The sequence below is a fragment of the Liolophura sinensis genome, chromosome 1 (assembly GCF_032854445.1).
Source record: "Liolophura sinensis isolate JHLJ2023 chromosome 1, CUHK_Ljap_v2, whole genome shotgun sequence".
NCBI lineage: Eukaryota > Metazoa > Mollusca > Polyplacophora > Chitonida > Chitonidae > Liolophura > Liolophura sinensis.
Window position 1 is genome coordinate 81,104,516 of NC_088295.1, and position 26,895 is coordinate 81,131,410.

At 39.3% G+C, this 26,895-nt stretch overlaps 1 protein-coding gene and 1 long non-coding RNA gene across 2 annotated transcripts; both read right to left on the minus strand.

The window, feature by feature from the left end:
• Window positions 1-9,561: 9,561 nt before the first annotated feature.
• Window positions 9,562-21,916, minus strand: LOC135461743 (uncharacterized). Its single transcript, XM_064738966.1, has 10 exons — window positions 19,287-21,916; window positions 16,961-17,164; window positions 15,787-15,920; window positions 14,942-15,062; window positions 14,377-14,508; window positions 13,850-14,074; window positions 13,444-13,581; window positions 12,675-12,773; window positions 11,830-11,902; window positions 9,562-11,389 (listed from the first exon to the last, which is right to left on the minus strand). Exons 1-10 carry the CDS (start codon window positions 19,417-19,419, stop codon window positions 10,861-10,863), a joined length of 1,788 nt encoding a protein of 595 aa, XP_064595036.1. The 5' UTR covers window positions 19,420-21,916; the 3' UTR covers window positions 9,562-10,860.
• A 259-nt stretch (window positions 21,917-22,175) lies between these two features.
• LOC135461744 (uncharacterized) lies at window positions 22,176-25,472 on the minus strand. Its single transcript, XR_010443387.1, has 2 exons — window positions 25,193-25,472; window positions 22,176-23,250 (listed from the first exon to the last, which is right to left on the minus strand). It is a non-coding gene; the product is annotated as an uncharacterized LOC135461744 (long non-coding RNA).
• Window positions 25,473-26,895: the final 1,423 nt, after the last annotated feature.

Below are 26,895 nucleotides of genomic sequence, written 5' to 3' on the forward strand. Positions count from 1 at the left end.
ATGTTTAGATGTCTGTCTGTCTGTCAGAAACTTTACGTCAAATGACGCGAGTCTTGTTGGAGGACAAAGATTGTATCACAGATAATACTAGGGGGCGATTCCACACAGCCATTTCTGACTTTTAAAAATTTAAAACCTTTTCATAATGCTTATATTTTGGTACTGGAAGTTGAAATATCGACACATTAGTCTCAAGATAATATTGATGAGATAGACAATAGTTTGATTTCTAAAGCCGAAGAATAAGCTTTCAGATTGTATTTCAAATATTAGCTTAAGTCTGAATAAGCTTTCTGGAATCGACCCCTGCGCCTTTGCGGGAAAGCATGGACAGAACATACCATTTGTACCCGTGCATCTAATAAACAATGTATTTTAGGTAATAACGTTTGAGTTTAGTGTCAATTTCCATTTCATTTGAGAAATACCACTGCGGAGAACAATTAACTGTTATTTTTAATATCGACGTTAGTAGTAATATTAGTATTTTAGTTTGCTTGGGCCGATACACCCCTGCCTAAGGAAAATCACAAGTGCCCCTGACTTTTATTCATAGGAACGGACTGGGCTCATACTGTCGAAGGACGGTGTATTGCGTCTATATGTGCGTATTATTTGGGAGGGGAGCATTTTGAAACACACGCGCCTCAGCTTTTGACCGCATATCTATGTTATTTACATATTTGATTGGAAATATACGTCCTATTTAATATTTACTGCGCTACGGTATCTGACAAAATTGTACGATAACTTTTGGAAATTTCAAATTTTCTTGCAGACATAAGTGTCTCCATATAAATTAAGACTTAAAGAGTGTACATACCCTCAGCGGAGTGAACAAACCCACGTATGCTTAGTCTGAGTGACATGGCCTAGAATTTTGGCGTGATAAATGGCCTCTGTACATCACTCTGCTTACTCCACACCAAATGTAAAACTATCTTTACGTATATCTAAGCATATAGACATACGCCCTATGTGCTTGATCGTACTGAGATTCCAGTCTAAATGCATTTACAAAACGACGCAGATGAGCCATACAAGATTGGGTAAGATGAGCCGTGGACCCCATAGGCTGTTGTTGACATATTTTGAGTTTTGTCTGGAACGTGTTCATACAGCTCCCTTTTTATCTTCATAATGCAGTCACATATTTCTCATGTTGTCAGTCATATAGGTCTAAAATATTCTTGTTAGTCAGTTCATGAGTTTAGAGTGAATAGGTATGGTTTCACATCAACCTTGGTTAATATAACGTAAGATAAGCACAGGGAAAAAGTACTTACGATTGTGTAATCTTTCGGAATTTCCGTGTGACTTACAACACTACAAGATAAACTAGGCACGTTTAACTGCATACGCATTACTCAGTCTTTGTAAAACTTGTGTTTAGAAATCTGATTTTCTGTTATTATTTGTCATCTTGACAACATTGAAAACTTTGCATTACAATGCTAGCCTGGTCTGACGTTGAAAGAACCAAATAGAAATAGTTGCGGTTTAGTAGATGAAATAATGCTGAAATAAAACAGCTTATGTAAAAATAGATGAAGGAATGTGCTTCTTTAAGTATTGCCCCAACTTAGCCCATGCTATTCACGAGGTAAGTTGATCCAGAAAGCCAGCATTTTTCATTTTGCATCTAATACAAACAATTCAAGTTAACTTTAACCTATAATGTCCTTTGCATGTATTGCTAAACACCACTTAAGCCAGAACAGTATGTATTTGATAAAATGAAATATTGTGTATTTCTTATTACATTTTGTAAAAAATGGCTCATGTTACCCCCGTCTCCCCTACATGAGAAATACACAGAGATCGCCACGTCTTAGTCAATGCGATTATCAGCACATAATGAGGTGAATTTAAATTCCTTTTATTGTTTAGTATATGTTTGATGTGCACATTAAATTCACTGCCTGATGAAGATTATTTTTAGCCTTTAATTCATTGTTGTACTAAGTTTAATATTAATTAGGATTATGACTGAACACAAATTTAGTGATATCTCACATCAGGAGACCCTAAAAGGGTCATATTAAATTTACCATTTATAGCAGTGGTGATACTAACATCTAGGACTCATGCGAATATGTGAAGAAACACTAGTAAAGATAGTTATTTGCATTTATAGGTGTATTATCAGTAGAAAATGTATTCAGTAATAAGGATGTCTAGAGATAAAGGCTGGAGGTACATTGAATGCCCTATAGCTCAGATGAATTTTAACGTTGCATGCTGTAAAATTATGAAATTGGTAAGATATAACACCAAGTGAAATAAGTGCTTGGGAAATAAGGGTTGAATATGTAAACAAAATTAATAGAATTATAGGAAGTTATATTATCCCACAGCCACTTACAGATATTTTAATCTCGCAGTGATTTCCACGTATATCAAAACAAAAAATACATGTATATTTTGTTTAAAGCAAGAGAAAATCCTCAACCTGGGACTAAGATAGACGGATAAGTCTGTCTTAATCCCAGCCTCTTAATACCAGCCTCAACTCAACACAGCCACAAACATGTACACTCATATTAATCGTCACTTTTTAAATGTTTTTAAACTTATTCCTAAAAATGGAAACTTACTGTTTCCATGTTTACACCTTATGTTTTTTTTTTTAATAAATACTTGTAATACGAGCTATTAGGACTTTGGCTGAGATAGTTTTGTATCTGAAGAACTATGACCAATATAATCCCAAAGCAACAGACATTACATTTATGTTATGTGGCAGTAAGTCAGAATCATTCATTCCCTAAAATGACCATTTGTTACCTGTTTGTGTGGCCATCCACTTCTCCAGAATGTCACTACTACCTGTCTGTGTAGCCATCCACTTCTCCAGAGTGTCACAACTACCTGTCTGTGCGGCCATCCACTTCCCCAGAATGGCACTACTACCTGCCTGTGCGGCCATCCATTTCTCCAGAGTGTCACTACTACTTGTGTATGAGGCCACCCATTTCTCCAGAGTGTCACTACTACCTGTCTGTATGGCCATCCTCTTCTCCAGAGTGTCACTACTACCTGTCTATGTGGCCATCCACTTCTCCAGAGTGTCACTACTACCTGTCTGTATGGCCATCCACTTCTCCAGAATGTCAGTACTACCTGTCTGTGTGGCCATCCACTTCTACAGAGTGTCACTACTACCTGTCTGTGCGGCCATCCACTTCTCCAGAATGGCACTGTTACCTGTCTGTGTGGCCATCCACTTCTCCAGAGTGTCACTACTACCTGTCTGTGTGGCCATCCACTTCTCCAGATTGACACTGTCTGTGTCTGTGTCGCCATCCACTTTCCCGGAATGGTACTGCTACCTGTCTGTGTGTCCATCTTCTCCATTGTGCCACTACTAACTGTTTATGTGGCCATTGACTTCTCCAGAGTGTCACTACTAACTGTCTATGTGGCTATCCACTTCCCCAGAATCGCACTACTACCTGTCTGTGTGGCCATCCACTTCTCCAGAGTGTCACTACTACCTGTCTGTATGGCCATCCACTTCTCCAGAATGTCAGTACTACCTGTCTGTGTGGCCATCCACTTCTACAGAGTGTCACTACTACCTGTCTGTGCGGCCATCCACTTCTCCAGAATGGCACTGTTACCTGTCTGTGTGGCCATCCACTTCCCCAGAATGACACTGCTACCTGTCTGCGTGGCCATCCACTTCTCCAGAATGACACTGCTACCTGTCTGTGTGGCCATCTACTTCTCTATTGTGTCACTACTAACTGTTTATGTGGCCATTGACTTCTCCATAGTGTCACTACTACCTGTCTGTGTGGCCATCCACTTCCCCAGAATGACACTGCTACCTGTCTGTGGCCATCCACTTCTCCAGAATGTCACTACTACCTGTCTGTGTAGCCATCCACTTCTCCAGAGTGTCACAACTACCTGTCTGTGCGGCCATCCACTTCCCCAGAATGGCACTACTACCTGTCTGTGCGGCCATCCACTTCTCCAGAGTGTCACTACTACTTGTGTATGAGGCCACCCATTTCTCCAGAGTGTCACTTCTACCTGTCTATGTGGCCACCAACTTCTCCAGAGTGTCACTACTACTTGTGTATGAGGCCATCCACTTCCCCAGAATGACACTGCTACCTGTCTATGTGGCCATCCACTTCTCCAGAATGACACTGCTACCTGTCTGTGTGGCCATCTACTTCTCTATTGTGTCACTACTACCTGTCTATGTGGCCATTGACTTCTCCATAGTGTCACTACTGCCTGTCTGTGTGGCCATCCACTTCCCCAGGATGACACTGCTACCTGTCTGTGGCCATCCACTTCTCCAGAATGTCACTACTACCTGTCTGTGTAGCCATCCACTTCTCCAGAGTGTCACAACTACCTGTCTGTGCGGCCATCCACTTCCCCAGAATGGCACTACTACCTGTCTGTGCGGCCATCCACTTCTCCAGAGTGTCACTACTACTTGTGTATGAGGCCACCCATTTCTCCAGAGTGTCACTTCTACCTGTCTATGTGGCCACCAACTTCTCCAGAGTGTCTCTAGCCCACTAACTGTCTATGTGGCCATCCACTTCTCCAGAGTGTCACTACTAACTGTCTATGTGGCCATCCACTTCTCCAGAATGGCCCTGCTGCCTCTCTGTGCGGCCATCCACTTCTCCAGTGTCACTACTACATGTCTATGTGGTCACCCACTTTTGCAGAATGGCACTGCCACCTTTCTGTGCGGCCACCCACTTCTCCAGAGTGTCACTACTACCTGTCTGTGTGGCCATCCACTTCTCCAGAATGGCACTGCTTCCTCTCTGTGTGACCATCCACTTCTCCAGAGTGTCACTACTACCTGACTATGTGGCCATCCACTTCCCCAGAATGGCACTGCTTCCTCTCTGTGTGACCATCCACTTCTCCAGAGTGTCACTACTACCTGACTATGTGGCTATCCACTTCTCCAGAATGGCACTGCTTCCTCTCTGTGTGGTCATCCACTTCTCCAGAGTGTCACTACTACCTGTCTGTATGGCCATCTTCTTCTCCAGAGTGTCACTACTACCTGTCTATGTGGCCATCCACTTCTCCAGAGTGTCACTACTACCTGTCTGTATGGCCATCCTCTTCTCCAGAGTGTCACTACTACCTGTCTATGTGGCCATCCACTTCTCCAGAGTGTCACTACTACCTGTCTGTATGGCCATCCACTTCTCCAGAATGTCAGTACTACCTGTCTGTGTGGCCATCCACTTCTCCAGAGTGTCACTACTACCTGACTATGTGGCTATCCACTTCTCCAGAATGGCACTGCTTCCTCTCTGTGTGGCCATCCACTTCTCCAGAGTGTCACTTCTACTTGTATGTACGTATATGTGGCATTTTGAAGAAGTTGGTGGTCATACAGAGCGGTAGTGGTGACATCACGGAGAAGTGGATAGTCACATATAGGAAGTAGTGACATTCTGGAGATGTTTAATGGCCACGTAGACACGTTGCATTGGATGGTCATGAAAGCCGATAACATTGTAGTGGTTCACGGTTGTAGGCCTATATAATGTACGTATGACTACAGATATATTGGATGAGAAAGCTGCAATGTCTTATGCACTGTTTATGTAAATTGAGTATATTTGTTTGATTTATTTATTTCATTGATGTTTTAAGCTGTACTCAAGAATATTTCACTTATACAACGGAAGACATCTGCAGGGTGCTGGAAGAACTTTCCACTTAGGACTGGAGAGGAAGCCAGCATGAGCTGAACTTGAACTCACAGATGCTGCAGTGGTGATCGGAGGCCCCACACAGATGCATACAGCCTGTGCATATGTTATTTTCAGTCCTTATTGGTGCATACCTTTAAGTTTACACTGTATGATGTACAGTATAACCTGTATTTGTACAGGGGGCTTCGGTGGGTGAGTTGGTTAGCGCGCTAATGCAGCGTAATGACCCAGGAGCCTCCCACCATTGCGGTCGGTGTGAGTTCAAGTTCAGCTCATGCAGGAATCCTCTCCGGCCGTACATAGGATGGTCTTCCAGCAACCTGAAGATCATCATGGGTTTCCCCGGGGCTGTTCCTGCTTTCCTCCAACCATAATGCTGGCCGCCGTCGTATAAGTGAAATATTCGTGAGTACGGGGTAAAACACCATGCAAATAAAGCAAATAAATGTGTTAGTACTGGGCACATGCAGATGTGCATATGGTCAGAAATAAGTCAGGCCAGAGACCAATGTTGAACTGACTGTTGCATCGGTCACTCATTATCATATCATGACCAGATCATCATATCGCTCTCATTTCCTCACCATGCTTCAATTTGTTCACTCTTCGGCCATAAGTCAGAGGGTTTGACAGCAACCTGCGGAAGGTCGTGGGTTTCCCCCGGGGCTCTGCCTAGTTTCCTCCCACCACAATGCTGGCCGCCGTCGTATAAGTGAAATATCCTTGACTACGGCGTAAAACACCAATCAAATAAATAAAATAAATAAATCAATTGGTTCAATAGCGAACAAAATATGGTGTAATATTGTCGCTGATAATGATCGTACATATAGAGAAAAAATAAACAGGTGTAAATAAGAAAAGTTGTTGACATATGATCTTAGTTTTCTAGTATGACTAAAATCAAGAATAAAAGAAACGCTTTAATAAAGTCAGATTACGATAAGAAAACTTAAATTTTCCACAATTTATGCTATTTATTTATTTATTTGACACTATAGTAATCTCATCGATTCACCCTGTTTTGCCTAAGTTGCAATCGACAGAGAAGTGAAAATAGAACTGCTCTTCTTATGTCTTTAGTTTTTTTAAAGTCATAAATATATTCCTAAAAGAAGGGGTGAGGAGCTTTCGACATGTATAGCTGTCAAGAATATAATCAGGATTCAGAATAGTGACGCACACGAAATTTTGAAATCAGAGTTTTAACTGAAGAGCTTACTGCAACATTTAATTAAATTTATTGATACCGTCGACCGGTTGGTGAATGACCAAGTTGACAGTTGGAAGTATCGTTCACAATCATTGCATGACGGACACATTTACAAATCCGTGAACTCAAACCTCACACAATGGTCACACATACAACGTGAACGGATTCAAACAACATGCTGGAGGGAGTTTGCATAAGAAAAATACGCTAGTCCTGTTGATAGATTCATGGTCATGCACTGTCGCTATCAGGCAGCGGAGGGTCAAACTTACCGCGAAATCAGCAGGGCACAGAAAGCGGTGACGTCACGCTATGCATATTCAGTACGGCGGCGTAGAAATTTGAGGGGGGGGGGGGGGGCAAGGGGGCATGGCCCCCCGACCTTCAAAAGTGGGGGGGGGTACCTTTTGCCCTTCGACGAATAAAAAATCATACTATTGCAAAGTATATTTTCTCGGTAAACTAAACACGGTGAACTGCAATTTTCCCAGTGCTCATTACAATTAATATAGGACCTACATGTTTTTTCCGTCTTTGGGCCAACATATTTACATAATTCTCCCATGGAAGGGCAAATCATCTACAGTGTAAATTGACAAAACAAATGGACTCATTTGTCTCCAAACACATTTTTTTCTAATTTAGTGACTGTGTTTCAATGCGATTACTTTGCAGTTCTATTCATCCCCCCCAAAAAACAGAATAATTAATATATTTGTACAATATATGTACTCATCGGTGTTGAGTTATTTATTTCATTATGGTTTATAGTCATTCCAAGATCATTTCACTTAGGACAGGTTGCAAGATTTATCAGTGAAGGAAAGATAAGTAACCCTTGTAACCACCGACTTTGGCGCGTTACTGACAATTCCCCTAAATCAGACGCACACCTTTTGTCTGAGTCAAAGGCCTGATCAAAAAGTGGATGTATACATGTGAATGACATTGATTTCAATCGAAAGCAAGCCAGCGCGAATGGGCTAGTAAGTTTACCACCAAAGTCCAGTAAAAACATGGATGTTTCTTTCCACCGATTCTCCTCCATACAAGTTAAATGCTTGTGTTAGTCAATCTACACCAACCTTTCTCCGACATGCATAAATTTAATGTTGAATTCTGGATAAATTGTTACAATGTTCTTTGTTGACCCCTGGTTCTCCAGGCACAACCTCAACAATTGAGCTAAACGTCTATTTCAATTTTTTCAAGCAGGCTTAAATAGTCAATAACACCTCAACTGGCATATCTCAAATACGGCAAATTGTCTGTAAGGCGATATAGCTCTTTCAGATCTTCCGGGGCCTTGGCTGCCCCTGGACCTTCGCCTTTTTTGCTGACACCCTTGGCCCTTCACCTTGAAATTTCTTCCTACGCCCCTGCAGTAGTCTGGAGAAGAGGATGGAATTGTACGCCGACCTCTTTTGAGTGAGTGAGTGAGCGAGTGCTTGAGGTTTAACGTCGTACTTAACAATATTTCGTCATATGATGACGAAGGAATCCTTAAAGTGCATGTAATGTGCCCCTTTGTTGCATGGCGGATTTCCACCGCCCTTTTATCTAGTGCTGCTTCACTGAGACGACTTACCGAAGGCAGGTAAGCTGCCCCCCCTGAGCCATCATACTGATACGAGTCAACCAGTTGTTGCACTATACCCTTCATGCTGAACGCCACGCTAGAAAATGACAACTCCCTCTTTTAAAGTCTTAGGTGTGACTCTAGATCTACCGCTCCCGAAGCGGACGCTTTATCAACTGTGCTATCGGGGCCGGTCCGATCTCTTTTGAGCCTTGATGTTTCCTCTCATGGAGCTGTACAGTATAGTGGATAGGCTAGGTACTGGAATTGCCGTCATTGTGTGACAACGTACATGCACAAGGCAGCTGGGATTACAAGAACTGTGTTACCATACACGAGTATAAAATTACATGACAACACATCACTAATACATTTATGACCATGATAATTACGAATATCTTAGCATCAGATAATGATACGTGCAATAAGGTGTGGATGATAGCCTACACACCTTTACACATTCGCTTGGCAAAACAGGTCTCAGGGTATTCAACGCCCGCATTATACAGCGAGATTCTTCCTTCTTTTTCCTTCCGCCTTGTGGTAAATGCCTGAGTTAAGGTATTCAGAAATGTATTAAATGTTAACCCGGAAATTCGTAAAAATTGCTATCATTCCATGCAGTCGCCTTGTTGACAGTAAACGGTCGATGGTGCGGTCGTTTGCCCAGTGATATAGCACCTGTGATACAACATAATATATTGTATCCCAGGTAAAGCGTAATAATTATTAGGTCATCAGTAACTTACCAAAGGTCTTCAGTAAATTACCAAAGGTCATCAGGAATTGAACCGGCGCCTGTGGTGACAGGTTGCTAGGGGTCTTGCACCTTACCCACTGAGCTATACACCCGAATGCATGCATGTCTGTCTTCTCGTTCCACAATTTGCGAATGGACACCATTAACCATGCAACGGCCATGCTTTCATTTCTGTTATGAGCATATTCCACAAACTATGACAGGTGGCAATCTTTTAAAATAGGTCTTTAAATCTTGATTTTGGCACAAGTTCAATAAATTCCATGCGCTGTTTAATTTCAAAAGTAAATATAAAGCGTATTTTGCAGAGCCATCACATGTCCGCGTACGTGTAAGAACTAAGGCTTGGAATGTTTACAGTCAGATGAAAGGCACTATTTGTAACCAGTAAGAAATAGGGATGATGTTTGCTTTTGATAATACGATTTGTAAATTCTGAAAAAATAAAAGTAGGATTAGTGAAACATCAAAATACACGTTTAGTTCATTGCAAATATATTATTCATTTAAATGGTAACATCGTAAAATTTGAATTGTGCTAAAGCTCTCTTATATCATCTGTATAGGGAGATATATAATTAAGAAGAGTTGATATTAGTTGTCAAAGGACACTGTATGCGTGTTAACAGTGGCAGCATGCGACATTTGAATGTCCTTACAAGTCACGTCAACATTAAGATATAAGACGAGATCAACAATTCATCTTGTTTAGGTAATGTTGAAAAGGGTTCGTCATTGAGACAAATGGATGGACCCACTGAAAATTTGTGAAAGGCCTATTATGCTTGTTATTTGAATAAATTATAGGAACTGAAAGCATGAACGTTTTTGTAACAGCTGAATAATATAAGTCTGTGCTGTCTATCACCTGCTATCAATAGACACTCTTTTCTTCGGGCAGCTGTTTTTAGAAAAATATACAATGTTAAACCAGCCTACAATCCCACGTATCTACGACAACCTACCAATTTCCGGCACAGGTATACACAGCCAGAATGACATAATGGTGTATCTTATCTATCTAATGGTGTATGCTGCTTGTAAATATACAACTACACAAAGACTATCCGTACATACAAAGAAATGTACATGGAACTTCTTGTCTAGACCCATAAAAGATCTTATACTGTGGATATCGGCTGGTAATAGCCACATAAGTGTCATGATTGCCATCTAGAGATCCCCATGCAGCTCTTAAGGCGATGGGCATGGATTAAATCACATGGTTATAGCCGTGAACAGCCGGGCAATTACTGCGCCACAGAAGTGAAAATATTGTCTAAATACCTAAACATATAACAGGAAAGTCAACACTAAACTCTCCCACGGTAGCCCAATAATACACGTTGTTTGCGTTCATAATTTACGTACTCATTTGAGATTTTCTGTCGTCTAACAAAAGCCTGCTATAATTTCCGGTTATTATGAGAAATAGTTCTCAGCAAATATCGTCCACTTTTATTCATTTCCCTATACCATCCCATGTTATCTTTTCACCTCGTCGTCTCCTTGCTGCCTCATGCGAGTAAAGATACCCAGATGTGCGCTCTCTCTAGTAATATACACACGAACGCCTCGTCGCTAAATAGGTTTTTTAGTTATCATTTTCTTCGGTCACGTGGTTATACAAAGATGACATATCTAGCTCTCGGGTACGTCCTACATTATGAATATCCATTTGATCGTAACAGGCGGTATCCTTTACACCAGGACTGTCTTCGAAGACGAGATGATGGTAAGGGGAGACAACTGTGGTCTTGTCACAATTAACGTAAGTAATATCTTCTGGTGAAACAACCGAATATAATGAAGTAGCCGCATTGTGACATGTAAGAGGACCAGACGCCTTAGAAACAGCAAGTCTGTCGTAGTCGTCTTCAGTCTTCACGTCACTGGTCATCTTGTTCTGTGTTAATGGCTTATTGACTACCTTAGCATACATCTCGTCCAGATTGGGAGCATCTGTTGTGGTGTGTGGATTCACATATGAATTCTCCTCTCCATCCACGATTCCTTGCGATCCAATCTGCTTCATGGGAGTTATTCCATGGCCCACATGTGCAGCCCGTTGCCGGCTTTGGAGATTGGAAGGTTTCCCTGGTCTGTGCCTCTTTCGTCGAACACTACATGAGAACATGTAATAGTTGTCATGAAACTGAGCGACTACAAACCCTTTATACTAATCTTAACATAGATCAGATGTGGGCATCTGTTTACAAAGCCTGAGTATCAGTCTTTTAGTTCGACGTATTTCTTTGCGACGTAAAATATTCAAACACAGTATGGAGACAAGTTCCACTGCGAACGTGCAAGTTTCTTCAAGCAGAAACGTATACAAATTCCCACTTTATTCCTCAACACCAACTGATTTTGATGTCAGGCCATACACACAGCAAGAAATTTGATTTGCTGACAAATGAGCTAAAATAGACAATACCTCCCTAAGTTTGGTAACACACATCTTCCATACTCAATTCGGGCCGAAGTGTATCACCATATTCAATGGCCAAGAAGAAGTTAGTCAGTGCGCTGGGTTATTGTTTAAACGTGGAACATAGCTTACCTCCATACCACAACCACAACCAAGACTAGGGCAGCTATAACCGCCAAACCGACACCGATTCCAACATACATACCTGAATAACCAAACAAAATTAAGATTTGAGAGTAAGAATATATTTGCCAATAGACATGGTTCCATTTGTGAAGGTAACCTACACATACATTCTGCATAGTCATACTGCATTTTTGACACATGTACATCACCTTTTTAGTGTAAGTCTGAAAACAGGCCCATGTTCTGACTACAGAGACAGCGCACATATTACGGCACAATTAGGTCCAGCGCAAGTTCAGTTTCATTCCGCAGACGACAGGTTACACAGATCTGGTGTGCACTCCTTTTCTCGCGCACTTCGATGAATTGTACGCGTATCAACAAATGTCAAAAATAAAGAAATCCCGGCTATTGTCAATGAATTAAGACTGGGGCCTAAATGGCAAACGGATTAAAATTCCCTCCTGCAAAAGCAACAATATAAAATCATAAATTAACGCTAGTCTGACGTGATCCGTGTAATGTAAATTTCTCAAACAAAATATATGTACCAGATATGGGTAACATTTTATATGGGTATGTGGAATTGAACTGGGATAACTCTGAATGGTACATACACCTATACACTACCGTACCAGAAATGCTTTTGTTAACATATACAGTTCACACCGAAAGTACGTAAGTATAGCACCATTTGGCCATTGTTCACATGTTTTACAAAAACGATAGCATGCTATCTATAAAGAATGCCAGTCAAACATACCATTAATCTCTATATTTTGGTACAGCAAGTACCTCGTATAGAGATGTATGTCACAATTTAATTTAGCACGTCGAGAAGGCAATCTTACCACTGTTTTCAGTTGTCAGAGTGTCCCTCATGGCCGACGTCATTTCAGATTCTGACGTGCTGGTCACATCGTTCGTGACGTCTGTTTTCGGTGGAGCTTCTATGGGAGAGAAAAAAGTAGTTTCCATGACTGCAAAGTCGACGTTGTTATAACTTCACATGACATATACTCAGTTTAAATAAGAATAAAACAGTGAAACTGTAGAATACACTGCATGCGTCAGGTTACTCAAAAGTTTATTAAAGACTTAAAGGTGACGTGTAAAGGTATTTGGATTGACATTGAAAATTATCGCAGTAATTACGTGATGGGGATAGTGTTACATTTTGCTATTATTTTGTGGGCATATATGCAATTTGTAGCAAAAATCTGGAAAGTCTATAATTTGCTCAAAAAACCATAGTCATTGTCAGATTAACATGTTATGTCACCTTTCCAATGGAAAGCGAAATAAGCCATGGACATTTTCCATATTAGGTTACATTGGATAATCTCTAAATTTCGGTATAGCAAGTACCTTGTATCGAGGTGTATTCCACCATTTTATTTAGTATGTCGAGAAGGAACCCTTACCGCTGTTTTCAGTTCCGTCTCTCATGGCTGACGTCATTTCCGATTCTGACGTTTATTCATTCAGGCCTATTCATTACTCCGTTAATACACGTTTAATCCACAGGGCTTTGAGCAACATAGCAAATGAGTTACAGTCATTTTAGTTTGTTCACAATTGTATGTTTAAAAAGGTTATACTGGTAAGCGATATCCTTACCGTACGGCAATGTACAAGCCGCCGGAAATTCCATAACTCCGGAGCACTGAACAGATATAAGCTCAGACTCTCCCCATACCAGGCACTTTTCATGCTCTCCCGTGTTGAAATTAGGCCAAGACGACGCCACCGGCTGTCCTATAGGAAAAGAAACAAAAATATTATATTTATATTTAGTTTACATTTCTGTTTATCTAAGAAAAGTAATTATCCGTATCTGATTGAATTTAGATCCGGTAAAAGATAAAAAGTCATGTCACTCATAGTCTTTAGTTCCTTCTGGTTCGAATACTTGCACACACTGGGGTTTATAATTGATCAGTCATTGTCACTGGCCCAACTCCATGCATTATACATTCAGTTATGTAAAATGAATTTCATTTGCAAGCGCTAAGGATTCAATTACCATTTATAAAATACCATCTAACACTGTCCAGACCCAACCACATCCAGTGTCCTTTAAACGTTTCAAAAAAACTTGCTTTCATCAGGGGGGACTGCCAGTCAAGCTTGGCCAATACTCCGCTCTCCTTTTCGCAGATTTGGCGACTAGAAACCCACGACTGCTCCTTACCAAGTCGTTTCAAGAAAAAACGCCCGTATTGTATTTCACTGTCCCCTGTGGAATTATCTGTGAAAATGAAATATTAGTGGACAAATAAAAGGGATGTAAAAGCGCAGAACGAATGAAAAGATGACTAGTTATTTGAAGTTGTTCGAAACAAACATATGCTGCAAGCCTGAATATTAAGTCCTGTATATATATACGCATATACACAACACACATGATAAAACATAGTAAGTAGGATGCTTTATTTACTTGAATGACAACGAAATGAATAAGCTATAGCAATATGTAAATATGACAATGTTTCATTTATTACTGTCATCTAAATCATTCTAAAACAAGTAAAAACACTGTTTTCCACGAACCAAACTGACATAATGAGGTGCGAGCCTGACCACAATCGCGCGTTCGTCTCCAAAACCGTCTCCTTTTCCTGGCTTGACCTTGGCCACAATGTTTGGCATCTAACGCATCTTTGGTATTCACTGCGACAGACACTGGACATAGCGTTGATTGAATGATTGTCAAAAAAAAAACAGATATAAAAAGATCATGGTATATGTTGAAACCGTGTTGTCTCTGTTGTCTCTTGTAACAAATTTTACAAACTACAATTATTGTGCAGAATTTTAATTGTTAGATTTGATAGATATAACATTAAGCACACTAGCAGGCTAAAAGAACAGAGGAAACTTCAAAGGTATACTCTTCACTGTGAAAAGGATATATAAAAAAAATCAAGACAAAAAATTTAAAACGATTATTAAATTTTTGATTATGCCTTAATCCGACTGATTATTCTAGAAATCCCAAAGGTTTCTGTTTACATAATGTTTCTTTAGTACATAGAGCCTAAAAGGACAAATGTTATCTGTCACAAATTTGCTTCAACATCTGTTATCAGATGAATGATACATTGACGTTACGTACTTGAGAACTGGTGAGTTTGGTTTGCTGCGATATTTTGTAGGGATGAGGACCACATAAATGGGTCTGTGCAATTGGTACGTCTTGATGGTAGGGATTTGTCCAAGCAGGCACACTGTCCTCTCTGGAACATATATTTAAACTTTCAACAATGAAAATAACAGGGAATAGCATGGTCCATCGTGTTGTAAAAATGATATCATTATATGTAAAGCAATGGTTTATAACACGCCCTACCTAGCCTGTACTTCATGTAGAATTTGCTCAAATGCTTATATAACAGACACATCCAACGCTTGGGAAGTTATCAAATAGCTTTGGAGACTGTTTACTAAACAATGGACATCATCCTCATCATCGTTTTCCTGTAGTAAGTTATACAACTTTGCTCTCCAGGGTGAAGTATATAATAGGCAGACAGTTCAAAGTCAGTTCTGACCGGTCCACGATATTGTGCCTCTTGTACTGTAATAGCAACCCAAAGTGATAAATGTTACGAATGCATATAGACTCAAAACATAGCAAAAAGTTGCAACCATTTCCTGATGTAATGGTTTCGTAAATGCATGGCATACTTCCTCAACCCAAAGTAATCACTGCTTTCAGTATTTATAAACAAAGCATGGCGCTTGTATGAATAAATAAACCCTGTCCGAAGACTCTTAATAGGTGTAATGACTTTTTGAATAAACGGAGTAAAATAACAGTTAAGGAAATAAAAGTCATGGAGAAAAGACAACTGGACATGAGCCAGCCCTCTGTTTAGATGCCAAAGCTTTGCACAACTGAGTCAGCACAGGTCCCTATACATAGGTGCCTATATATACCTTACAAGAAAAGCGTCTTACCTGCATAAGAGCATAACTGAAGCGATAACAAGAGTATAAACATTCACTCAGGTCATTACTTTGTCTGAACCGATGTGAATGATTTGCACTGTTAACGCATCCTGTCCAGTCACCGAAGTAATAAAAGGATTTATCTGAAATAAGATGTTAAAGCATGTGAGTGGAAACATTGTTCTGTTGGTGAATCCATCATTAGAATACAAAGATCTACAATTATAGTTTTTGCATATTGTTTCCATGAGATTTCACATTAAGGTTATATACATACAAATGATGGAGAATGGGAATGGATACAAGCCATCACAATATACGCCTAACATATATAAGTATAAATATGTGAAGAATCCCAAGCGAAACATTCTCACTGTCCAGCAAAGAGTTCAAGAGATTTAACATTGACCTGCATGTTACCCATTTCAAATCCAAATAATGAAATGCGGAAAAGTATAGGTTTTAAGTTTTAGAATCGATGTACAGAAATGATCAAAATTGACAAACCGTCCCCGAGGTTGGAGAAAATTATACAGCAAACCAAACCGAGTCGTTTCCTCGTGGAACCCTGGTTATAGTTTAATTCTCACACAGAAATGTGACTGGCATGGAGGGGACAACATTGCTGTCACCAATATACCAAAACTGTGACCGCCTTTTCGATCCTGAAATTCATCTGCGCTTTGATCGAAAAAAGTTTTGTTTTTAAAATATTTCTTACATTTGAGCAGTTGGTGGTGTTTGACGTTGCTGTCAGCATAATTTTGTGTTCAGTGTCGCCATGTTCCTATATGGTATCACGACGCTGGAACGTGCCTCCCGTTGCATATTGAGGTGAACTTTCAAATAACTGGGCTGTCGCAATGAGGTGAAATTTGTGTACAATAGCCTACTAATTTTACCCTCATCGCAAAATCAAGTCTGGTCCCATTTTAAATCCCACTTTCAATATTTCACAAACGAAGGCGCCATTGTGTTCATAGCCTCTAACGTCAGCGTGTCTGAAATACATCCGTCCATAGGTGGACATATATACCCTACTCCGTGGAACCCACTTCGGCAATACCCCATTCCCAAAATCTGTACATTTTAATACCAAGAGGAATGTTCATCAGAAGGAATACAATTATTCCAATGGCTTGGGCGGCAATTAGGTCATAAAACAACCAAAAACTATCCTCACCTTTTATCCATACCCTGGTGGTCCGACCTCCCACCCATACCTTGTCACCCAAACGTGTGGCATTTTGAAGGTGTTTGGTGTCATTTCTAGGAATGGTTAGATTCCCACCAAGATCAATGCAATGGTCCCGAGCATCTCTCCAAGCAGTAAAATTCTTTGTGGTTATGCACAAATTCTTTACCTTACTCCAACAACTGTGAGACGCTGTTAATGAAATAAAGCAGTGTCTGCACTTTTACGACTTCCAAAGCTTGTTCAACTTTAGTTCTCTTGACTTTGTTTTGCATGGTATAAAGATGCAACAGTAATATTTACATATGCTGCACGTTGGCAATAACAAGTTTTGTGTGATACTTGAATGCTATTTCACTGTCATACGTTGTCGGGTCTCCTGATGCATGCACTTCCGGGTACAGTACACCAAAATAGTGACTCGGCAAATTATAAATATAAATCAAAACAACTCAATGAAGTATCCATCATTTTTCCCCCTTGTCACACTGTGAAGGTAAATGTTTTTCGTAGAGTACAAATCTTCCGATCGTAGAACATGGTGCTAAGAAATCAGAAGCAAATAATTGCAGAGAAGGGATTCAAACGCGTGAAGGCTTTACTATATCATTTTGACACGCCTGTTTTTTTAAAACATCTTTTGTGAAGATCAAAGTCAATAATACGATGATAAAATTTATGAAGCTGAGGTTATTTCATTCACACATGCAATCAACTCGGCATCAGCTACATATGGAAGCCAACAGAGGACCTTACACTACATAAGGTATAGTTAAATGATGGCTTTGCCAAAATGAAATATCAGATTAATTTCTCAATATTTTTGCGTCTTTTCACTTGTTCTGTTTCATACCAAGGTGCTACACAGTGTTCTCAATACCATATTTTAAGATAAATATCACAAACAAAGGCTGACTAAAACAAAAATTCTCCACGGCTATGCCATGTCCACATGAAATCAAAGTAAATTTCTCATTATTACCAAACCATCGTTCTTTGCAATTCCGTTCACAATGTTTCTTAAATGATTTTTTTTTCACCACTGCACCGAATATGAAACTATGGAAGGCGACAGCTGTATTATAAAAGTTGAGGCAGCGAGGCAGGGATCTGACTCACATTGTGACCTCTTTTCGCTACATCGACATTTTACACAAGGAGACATCGACGTAGCGAAAACTCATTTTGCTACCACTCGTCACTTAGCTACCTCGCCTTGTATTAGGTTATGTAGCGTAAGGTCCTCTGTTGGCTTCCATATGTAGCTGATGCCGAGTTGATTGCATGTGTGAATGAAATACCCTCATATTAAAGTATTACTCCTTTTCCAGGAACACTGCAAGTAATGTACCTTCTACGATTTGGAGGCGACTATAGATGGGAACATTAATGCGAGAATGTAATTCTCAATTATATTCTACAATACCAATTAAAACAATTCAAAATAAATAAATAAAAATAAGAAATCAAAAACGAGATGTGACTTCGATAGTGATTAATTTTTGGTCTTGTCTTGTGTGTCTTCAGAAATGTTAGTGGAAAAGGCGGGAATGTGAGTTATATCATGTGTTGATCTCTCCCCGATGGGCAAACTAACAAAACCTGTACCAATCTATACGGATGTGGTGTGAATATCAACATTATTAAGTCGCATATTTTACAAAAGACACCACACAAGAGCCCGAGAAGCTTCATGGCGATAGAGTACCATATCTTCGAGAACATAAACTGAAGTAAACGAGGTCCAGTTTATGTTCACTTCCTCTCCGGCCGTAGGTGGGAAGGTCTTCCAGCAAACTGCCGATGGTCGTGGGTTTTCCCCGGGCCCTGCCCGTTTTCCTCCCACCACAATGCTAGCCGCCATCGCATAAGTGAAATATTCTAGAGTACGGCGTAAAACACCAATCATATAATAAATAAACGAAGTAAACAAAATGGACGAATGACACGCAGATCTGTATAGGGGTGTATTTCATAAACAGAGACAAACGTGACATTTATTTCAGTTCTCATATCTCTATTATCTTATTCTTAAATTGGAATCGATCAAATTGGGGGAATGAATAACCATTGATTCCCCCCATATAATAGAATTAGAATACATTTTTCTATAGAGTGCATGTATTGTTTCCTTGTTTTATCCATTAGAGAACTATTCACCAGGGAAAGTCACCCAGTATGATCCTAGTTTGGTTGGCAAGTAACCAGAATATGTCAAGCAGTAAAATTGGGTTACAATGTTAATCCAAACACTGTGGCGTATAATGAGGCTTTCTCCCATGGTCTGAATTTCTATCGAAAATGATGTACCAACCTTGTGCCAGAACAGTGGGGTGAAGGAAATTCCAGAGAAGCAGTGAAACCAGAAATGATTTCATGTGGACTGCCATATAGACAGGTGCTCGTCCTTTACAGCCTGTACCTTTCTCTGATACCTGTCTGATCATTTGTATACAATATCTTATCACCAGGAAACTTTAGTGGGCCTTATCATACTCGGGCTCACGTTTGTATTTTTTTGCTCTTGCCTGCATGAGTAAATATATACAGTATCCAGCACAGTCGGTATGTTTTCAAAGGCACAGTAGGCCTGGTCGTGTTTGTTATGATGGTACCAGTCCACAATGTATTCAGGTTTTCAAGTTTAAGCAAGGATTCGGTTAAAAGCCGCACAGAAGTCTCGAGACATTTTCATGTATAATGTATGCTTCTTGACAAACGGTTCATAGAGTATGACGTGACAACTGCTGCATAGACATACCTGGTACATACACTGACATCTTTATTCGTTTTCTTTCAGATTGGCACGGCATGCATGCTTATCTATAATATAACCCCTCAGTGGTGTTATCTGATATACAGTCTCTCTGTCGCCATTACAACTCTCTACGTGCTGTACATCAGTATTGGGTAACACGCTATAAAATGCATCGATGACATTGATCACCTGTCCTCTAGCTGCACAAACATCCTGCTCGTTTTAATAGCAGAGTCCTGATGAAAAGCCTTCCTGGAGAGAATTATGATTGTGGTAAAAGATCTAAACTGGCGGCCGAAGTATATATTTATGGGTCAAACAAATGTCAGCAAACAATACTGCTGAAACTTAAATTTTCCCAGTAGGATATTAGCCTATGCTTTCCGAAAAAATCCGCTGACACCTTTCTTAAGCTCATCAGAATTATGAAAATCAGAAATCTATTACGTCATTTTAGTAACTCTTGGACTAACTGACACCCAAAAATCAGTCATTTTTTTTAAATTATTGTTCAGGATTAGGTAAACATGTTTCCTGTATAGTCTTTTGTTGCTTATACAGATAAAGGTTTATTTGAATGTGTGATCCGAATTGTTCGAACTGATCTAAAATTATATATTTAAACAAGCTGCTTCCTCTTATATTTATTTCTGAATTGATGGATTAAATTCTACTGGCATTCAAGAATTTCATGCTGATAAAACGCCGTTAAGGTTTATAGGTTGAGGTAACTGTGAGCTGTGACCAGAAGACATTACCGCCGGCTTTTCGTTAAGATTCCTCATGCTAAAAATGGCTTTAAACTACAGTTTTCCTCAGGCGCCAGCGATCAGTCCGGATATTGAGTAGTCTGTCGTGGTCATGTCAACGATGATACGTGCAAAGACACTTGGTTCCCTGGAAAGCCTGAATTGATGTGCGCTGAGCTGGTCCCACGTTCCTATTGTGTTCATCGATGACGTCATTTCCGAATATTTCCGACCATTGACGGAAAATATGCATAAAATAAAGGGGTCAAAAAAAATTTTTTTCCATTTCTTTTGGCATATCTTTCATCATTTTAATGTCCATATTGTTCGCTTTATAGTACCTTTTAATGTATCCTTTATGTTCCTGACTAACCGCTGAGCTTTAGGAAAACAGCTTTGTTGTACTATTATATACTAGGTCAGACTATATATGTGCAAGCCATATTAAGAAATAAAAACTAAACGTTTCCTGTATCCTTAAAGTTGCTCAAAAATACTGAATTACCACATATTCTGGCTATTCAAAATACTGTAGAGTAATGATTAACCTGGCTTGTCCTTAGCTGTGCTTTCAGACATGTATAAGGATTTACACCAATACTGGTGGAAGGCAAGTGGTCTTTAAACTTGAGAATGTTGGACGACGCAAACAGCCACACGATCGTTGCCGGGGCCACACAAGCTGCCAAAACGGGGGAATCTAACCTTGTTCAAGGCCCGGTTTGAACTCGCGTGCCTTAAGTCTCTATAGTAAAGGAGTGTATATCGCAAATGAGGTGAACTCCACGAATTTTCAAGTGTTGAAAGTGGAGAGTCAGAGAACAGGAATCTATGTATGAAGTCGACTATCGCCGAAGGTCAGAAAACGCAATTTTTTCCCCATTACTTTTGTAGTACATTACAACACGAGTATAGTAATGTGTTCACTGTACTATATTATTCAGAAAGTTCATAAAATGTAAGTTCCACAAATCAACAGGAGATAAAAGGTCAACAACTTGTATTTACCGCTTACTCGGATGAAAGTTTTTACAGGCTTCCGCATTTTCCCGTTTCTGATAAAACATAATGTATCGTTTATAACCCGACGTGTTTACGAGGTACTATCTTGCTTTCAAAACTGTCCCATGTTTACAGTATGTTGTTGTAGCAAGTCTGTGAGAAAATATTTTCTATTTAACATAACGAAAGCAGCTAGTGTTTTACAATTGAGATTACAGCGGCTACGAGAGAAACAGGCTTTATAATTGATTTCCAAGCCTATACTGAAATGTTAAGACAATATCGGAGATTCTTGGTATCTTTGTAGTCACTATGTAAAACTTAAAGACACAATATTTCTGCCACACTTTTAGTTTATGGTATACCCTAACATGCGGAGACCAGCGGTGTCCAGAGGTGTAAAACTGTTACAGATATGGCTTCATCCGCAGTCAGCCCGACAGCAAACCTGTTAATGCATCCAGTGCCAGTCAAACACTGGACCATACACGATGTGAACACGGTCTAAACAACGATTAGAGGGGAGCACAGTGGTTGACTTAAGTAATCTAAGCCTGCACTCCAAGCCTCCAGGCTATTCACAACCATCTTCACTTTCAGAAATTCCAGAGTAGTACTGGAATATATGCCAAGATGTGCATCATAATTACAACACAGCAACTATGCCCCAAAGATGAAAAATAATCCATTCGCATTCCATGTTTATATATTTCAGTATTATTAGCTTAAATATTAATTATTGTTTCTCATTTACTTTGCAGCAATCTTTTAAACAATGACTATCACCATAACTTGTGAAAATAGCTTTCTACCTTGCCTCTGCCAATGCTGCTTACATACTTATAAACTATTGTAATTTACTGGTGTAGAACATCACAATTTTATGGCCAGTAGCTGAGTATGGCGTATTGTGTAAAGCAATGACCTTTTCTAGTTACATGACAAATCTCGTTACCAAATACCTAGACAAACAGGTGAAAGCTGGAATTGTCTGTGTCCTATTCAGACAAGTACAACTTGTACTTGACTGAGCCCATGACCGACTGATGATCCCACCACAGATTGATTATGGCTGAACTCCACATCAGCTGAGCAATAATTCTGCCCTATGGTGGAGACTGAGCCGAAGAGAGTCCCCTACTATACAACAGGATTTACATGCATGATGCAAACACAAGAACTTGTGATTCATGATTTATCACATGGTTCCTTTACTTTCATGTTCATGGAAATTGTTGAATTATCCCCTCTGATAAATACTTCATGAAGATAACCATGGATGATATACATAGGAGACACAGAACAAGACAACAGTGCCAGAGAAAGACGTCACATTACTGTCACACTTTCTATATGTGAATACCTCTAAAGAAAATCACACATCCTGGGAACCTGTTCAATCTAAACTGCTGGTTAATAGCATCGCTGTAGTTATTTGAAATACTCTAGTAACAGCTCACAATAAAAGGATTCTGATCAACATATATCATCATGTATAAACATGCTTTTGGTCATTCCAAATGGAGAGTAACATAGACAACAGCCACCAAACCCTTCCTTATTTCACAGTTTTCCTTCAAAAAGTATTATCTTGCATCCTGAAACACCAATGCATTTTTTACTCTCTCTTAAATTACTCTCAGTCCAATGCAAATTCATGTCACATTGGTCCTCTTTCCCATCAACGTTTCTTTACTACACATAACATAATGCTACAGTGTTCATTTTAGTAATGACCACTTGATCTGTTCCTTTGCAGACTGTATGACCTGGAAAATACAACAAAAACACAGCCGTGTGAGAAATGCAAACAAAAGCCAGGAAATGACTCAAGATTAGAACTTCCTGGTTAAAGATAAGAAAATGAACCAGTACAAACCAGGGCACAATTCTGCTGATCTGTGTGACATCCAGCTGAGATGTACAGCTGATTTAAGGTTTTGAGTGTAAACAAACTGCTAAATACAGACCTTCCCTGAAATAAAAGAGAATACAGTAAAAGAGTACAGGCTTCCTTCAATCTACAATAAGCTTAGCAAAGAGAATGTAATTTAAACGAAACCAAATTTCGTCACAGCTACACGGTTACATTTATCAACAAAACTGAGCTATTTTGTTGAAAACCGGGCGAGACAATCTACAAACTGGTCTCCATACTCCGAGGCAGCCAAAAGATAAGTCAGAGGTGAAAAATCTGTACTATTCTGTTTCCAATAAATGTGGATGTTTAGCTGCTGAGACAGTACACTTCACCAAAACCTCTGAGCAAATGCTAAGATAAAAGTGCAGGACACATAGGTACATGTACAAGGTAGAACTCTCTAACGCAGCATTAGATTGAATAAACCCTCAAGCCTATAAAATGATGTTAAAGCAGTGCTGAGAAGGTGGAGGACAAAGACAGGTGGCATATATACATGTATACACATATAACTTGATTGGTGGATTGAATAAATTAACAATTAAGGCTCAATACAGCATTGGTTTTACTTAGCTAAATCTTTGCGAGGCTGATGGATTGAATGAGAGACCAGTGCATTACCAAACAACATTTTTTTTCCTTGATTGGCAGTTTCAACAAACTGACTTTATCTCTGTCCCATAACTAATCCATTTTATGCATCGTCCACACCAAATACATGGAATCAAGGTTGAGGTAACAGAAAATACAACAAAAATCGTTTACAGTAATAAATACACATGTATGTCAAACTTATGCTTCCAAGAACCAAAATAAAGCATAAAAGTACACAGTGCACATGTAGATTTACAAAGACAGACAAAAGTTACTTATAAATGCTCAGACATTACTGTCTAGATCACTAGAGGTCATACATCAATATCGGTGTAATTAGGAGAACTACATCCTCTTTAAGTATAACCAAAATTATCTCCCTTTATCCAAGCTATAACCAGGGCACCAAATTCCACCCAAAATAACTTACCTCTAGCTTTCTAGCCAGGTGCTTTGGGTACAGAAAACAATCAATCAGACTTTCTATCTTTAATTATGTTTCCTTAGTAATGATTCCTGGCGTCCTGTTTCTTATGGTGTTTTAATTTACGTGACATTATCACTATACCACGATAGATAGGTAAGCTTCACAACACCAATTTCTGCTGTAACTGTCATGATAAAATACTTGTGTACAATATTTACCTAGCATTACCTGAAGTTCATGTCAAACTGTGACGAAACAATGACCCACGAGCCTCTAATTTGTTACATATATTTGTTACAACACGTTCGTTAAGTTTGTCACATATGGTAAAGTGTTTATCCAGATGCCTTGCACCGTGTACTGTTGCTTCATCATAACATCAGATCATAAGCTGATCATTTACAGTTTAACAAACGGCTATACAGAGGAAGAACCATATGAAGCATCAAATACAGTATAAAACAAAAATGTGAAAGTCAATTTTGTCCAGTTTGGATAAAAGTCAAAAAAACTCTGTTTCAGCACTTTTTTTGCCATAGGCACTGTGACCCTTACTTGAAAAGTATATTCCTCATCAGCCACTGGGTATTTCAATAGTTTTTAATGTAGCACGAACATGAACATGCCTAAAAGCTGATGGCTATCCTGTAAGGTAGACAAGACAAGAATAACCTTCTTTTGTACACTTGTGAGAACATACATATAATGCCACCTGTTTCTGTCCCAGCACCGCCACAAAGTAATGGTAAGTAAAGCTATGAATTCTCACCTGGGCAACTGTTTGTTCTCCTAGAGGTATGTCATCTGATCGGATAGCCACCCTCTGTACCACAGCATTGGAGTCAGCTTCCAAGATTATACTGGAGGGAAATACAAAGAGAAAGGCAATGCTTCACTCTGATAGCTGTATAGATATTGAAACATCACTGGTCCAGGTTTCATATTGAACAGCACCTCGGATGAAACACCCTTTTTCCAGCCTCAAGGGCTTTTAAACTGACCAGAAAAAAAACTACTTACTTATCACTAAGGCGCTAGAAGACTTCTAAAATATGGTAACGGAAAACATAGTGTGTTTCTCAACTAGCATCCCAGTTAGAGCAAAAAGTATCCTACACACACTGATGCTTGTGCTAGCTGACGTATTAAACTTACAAGTTCAGACATTTAAGGGAATATAACAGAGCTCCATTAACCAGGGAAACATCATAAAACAGTATACCCTAATTCTTCAACCTTTTCAACTGTCTCTATGACCAATAGTTTGAACCATTCTGAGAGAATTATGGGGTGTAGTGAAATAATGTGTAAAGTTTCATGAAGCTTGCATCTTTCGTGACACAAACAAATCACTGGAGTAATTTTCATTGTATGCATAAATTCCCCTGAAAAAAGAAAAAAAGAGGTAAAAAAGGTTGAAGATTTACTGTGATGTTTAAGTGAGGTGATACTTTCAAATACTGTCCTCTAAAGTAAAATAAAGTAGAACAACACTGTTATACACAGATATTATTCTCTAATTAGATAGTGCCAAGATCTTCACATGATAGCAGAGCAGTGACTTTGTATGTTAAAGAGTTGTAAATCGATGTGATGGAAAGGGTCATCATTATAGGCATTGGACCTTGTACGCAAATTGTGAACTGCAATAGGCAATCCATGTACTGTGTATGGCAATTACAACCCTGTGAATTGCTGAGCAGCTGTTGCATTATGGTTTAAAAAAACAAAACTTCCTTGTGAGGATTTTCGAGCACCAACTCGATGAAGTGGTCTTTAATATGCAAATGGATACCCACCACTGGCAATCAGAGTGCTGTGGGTGGCCAATGCAATTCTATGACTGACTTCAGAAATACTCAGCTGACAACAGTCAATGCCCATGTAAATGGTTTAACCATTCCTTCACAGCCCTGGAAGTCACATGCATTGGCCAATGTCATCATGGTCATAGCCTCCTAGTTCTAATATAAATGTAGAAAGCTTTCTACAGATGCCAGGTATGCCAGAAAAAAATGAAACCCAAAAATTATGTGAACTTCTGATACTCCATAAATCTGGTAAAATAGTTATGGAGACAATTAGCTTCTCTAGAGTTCATAGAACTGTTCATAGAACTGGTACTTTTTTTACACTGAAAATCTAACAATCAAAATGACTAAAAAACATTCACAAAGCCAATTAAAGCTAAAACCAATAATAAAAAGTTTAACCTTCCATCAGTACACCCTATGTAGATGTACACACTATCCATGATCCCTTAACCATCAAAGCGAAAAAAATATATATATAAAAAAAAACAATTTTCTATCACTGTAAGTTGGAGCTAAAATAAAAAAGTTTAACCTTCAAGCCATAATGAGTGCTCATTATACAGGAGCTAAAAAAGCTTAAAATTTCCATCTGATTATTTACACACAATACCTTAAGACAAGAGGGTTACCAAAAAAGCTTAACCTTCAATCCCCTATA

Excerpts from the sequence above, each read along its gene's own strand:
- LOC135461743 (XM_064738966.1), bottom strand. The coding sequence starts at position 19,419 with ATGATCAGACAGGTATCAGAGAAAGGTACAGGCTGTAAAGGACGAGCA. Across the intron at positions 17,165-19,286 it reads CCCCACTGTTCTGGCACAAG|CGTCTCACAGTTGTTGGAGT; the intron begins GTTGGTACATCA and ends TTTCATTAACAG. Across the intron at positions 14,509-14,941 it reads CCAAACTCACCAGTTCTCAA|TGTCTGTCGCAGTGAATACC; the intron begins GTACGTAACGTC and ends CGCTATGTCCAG.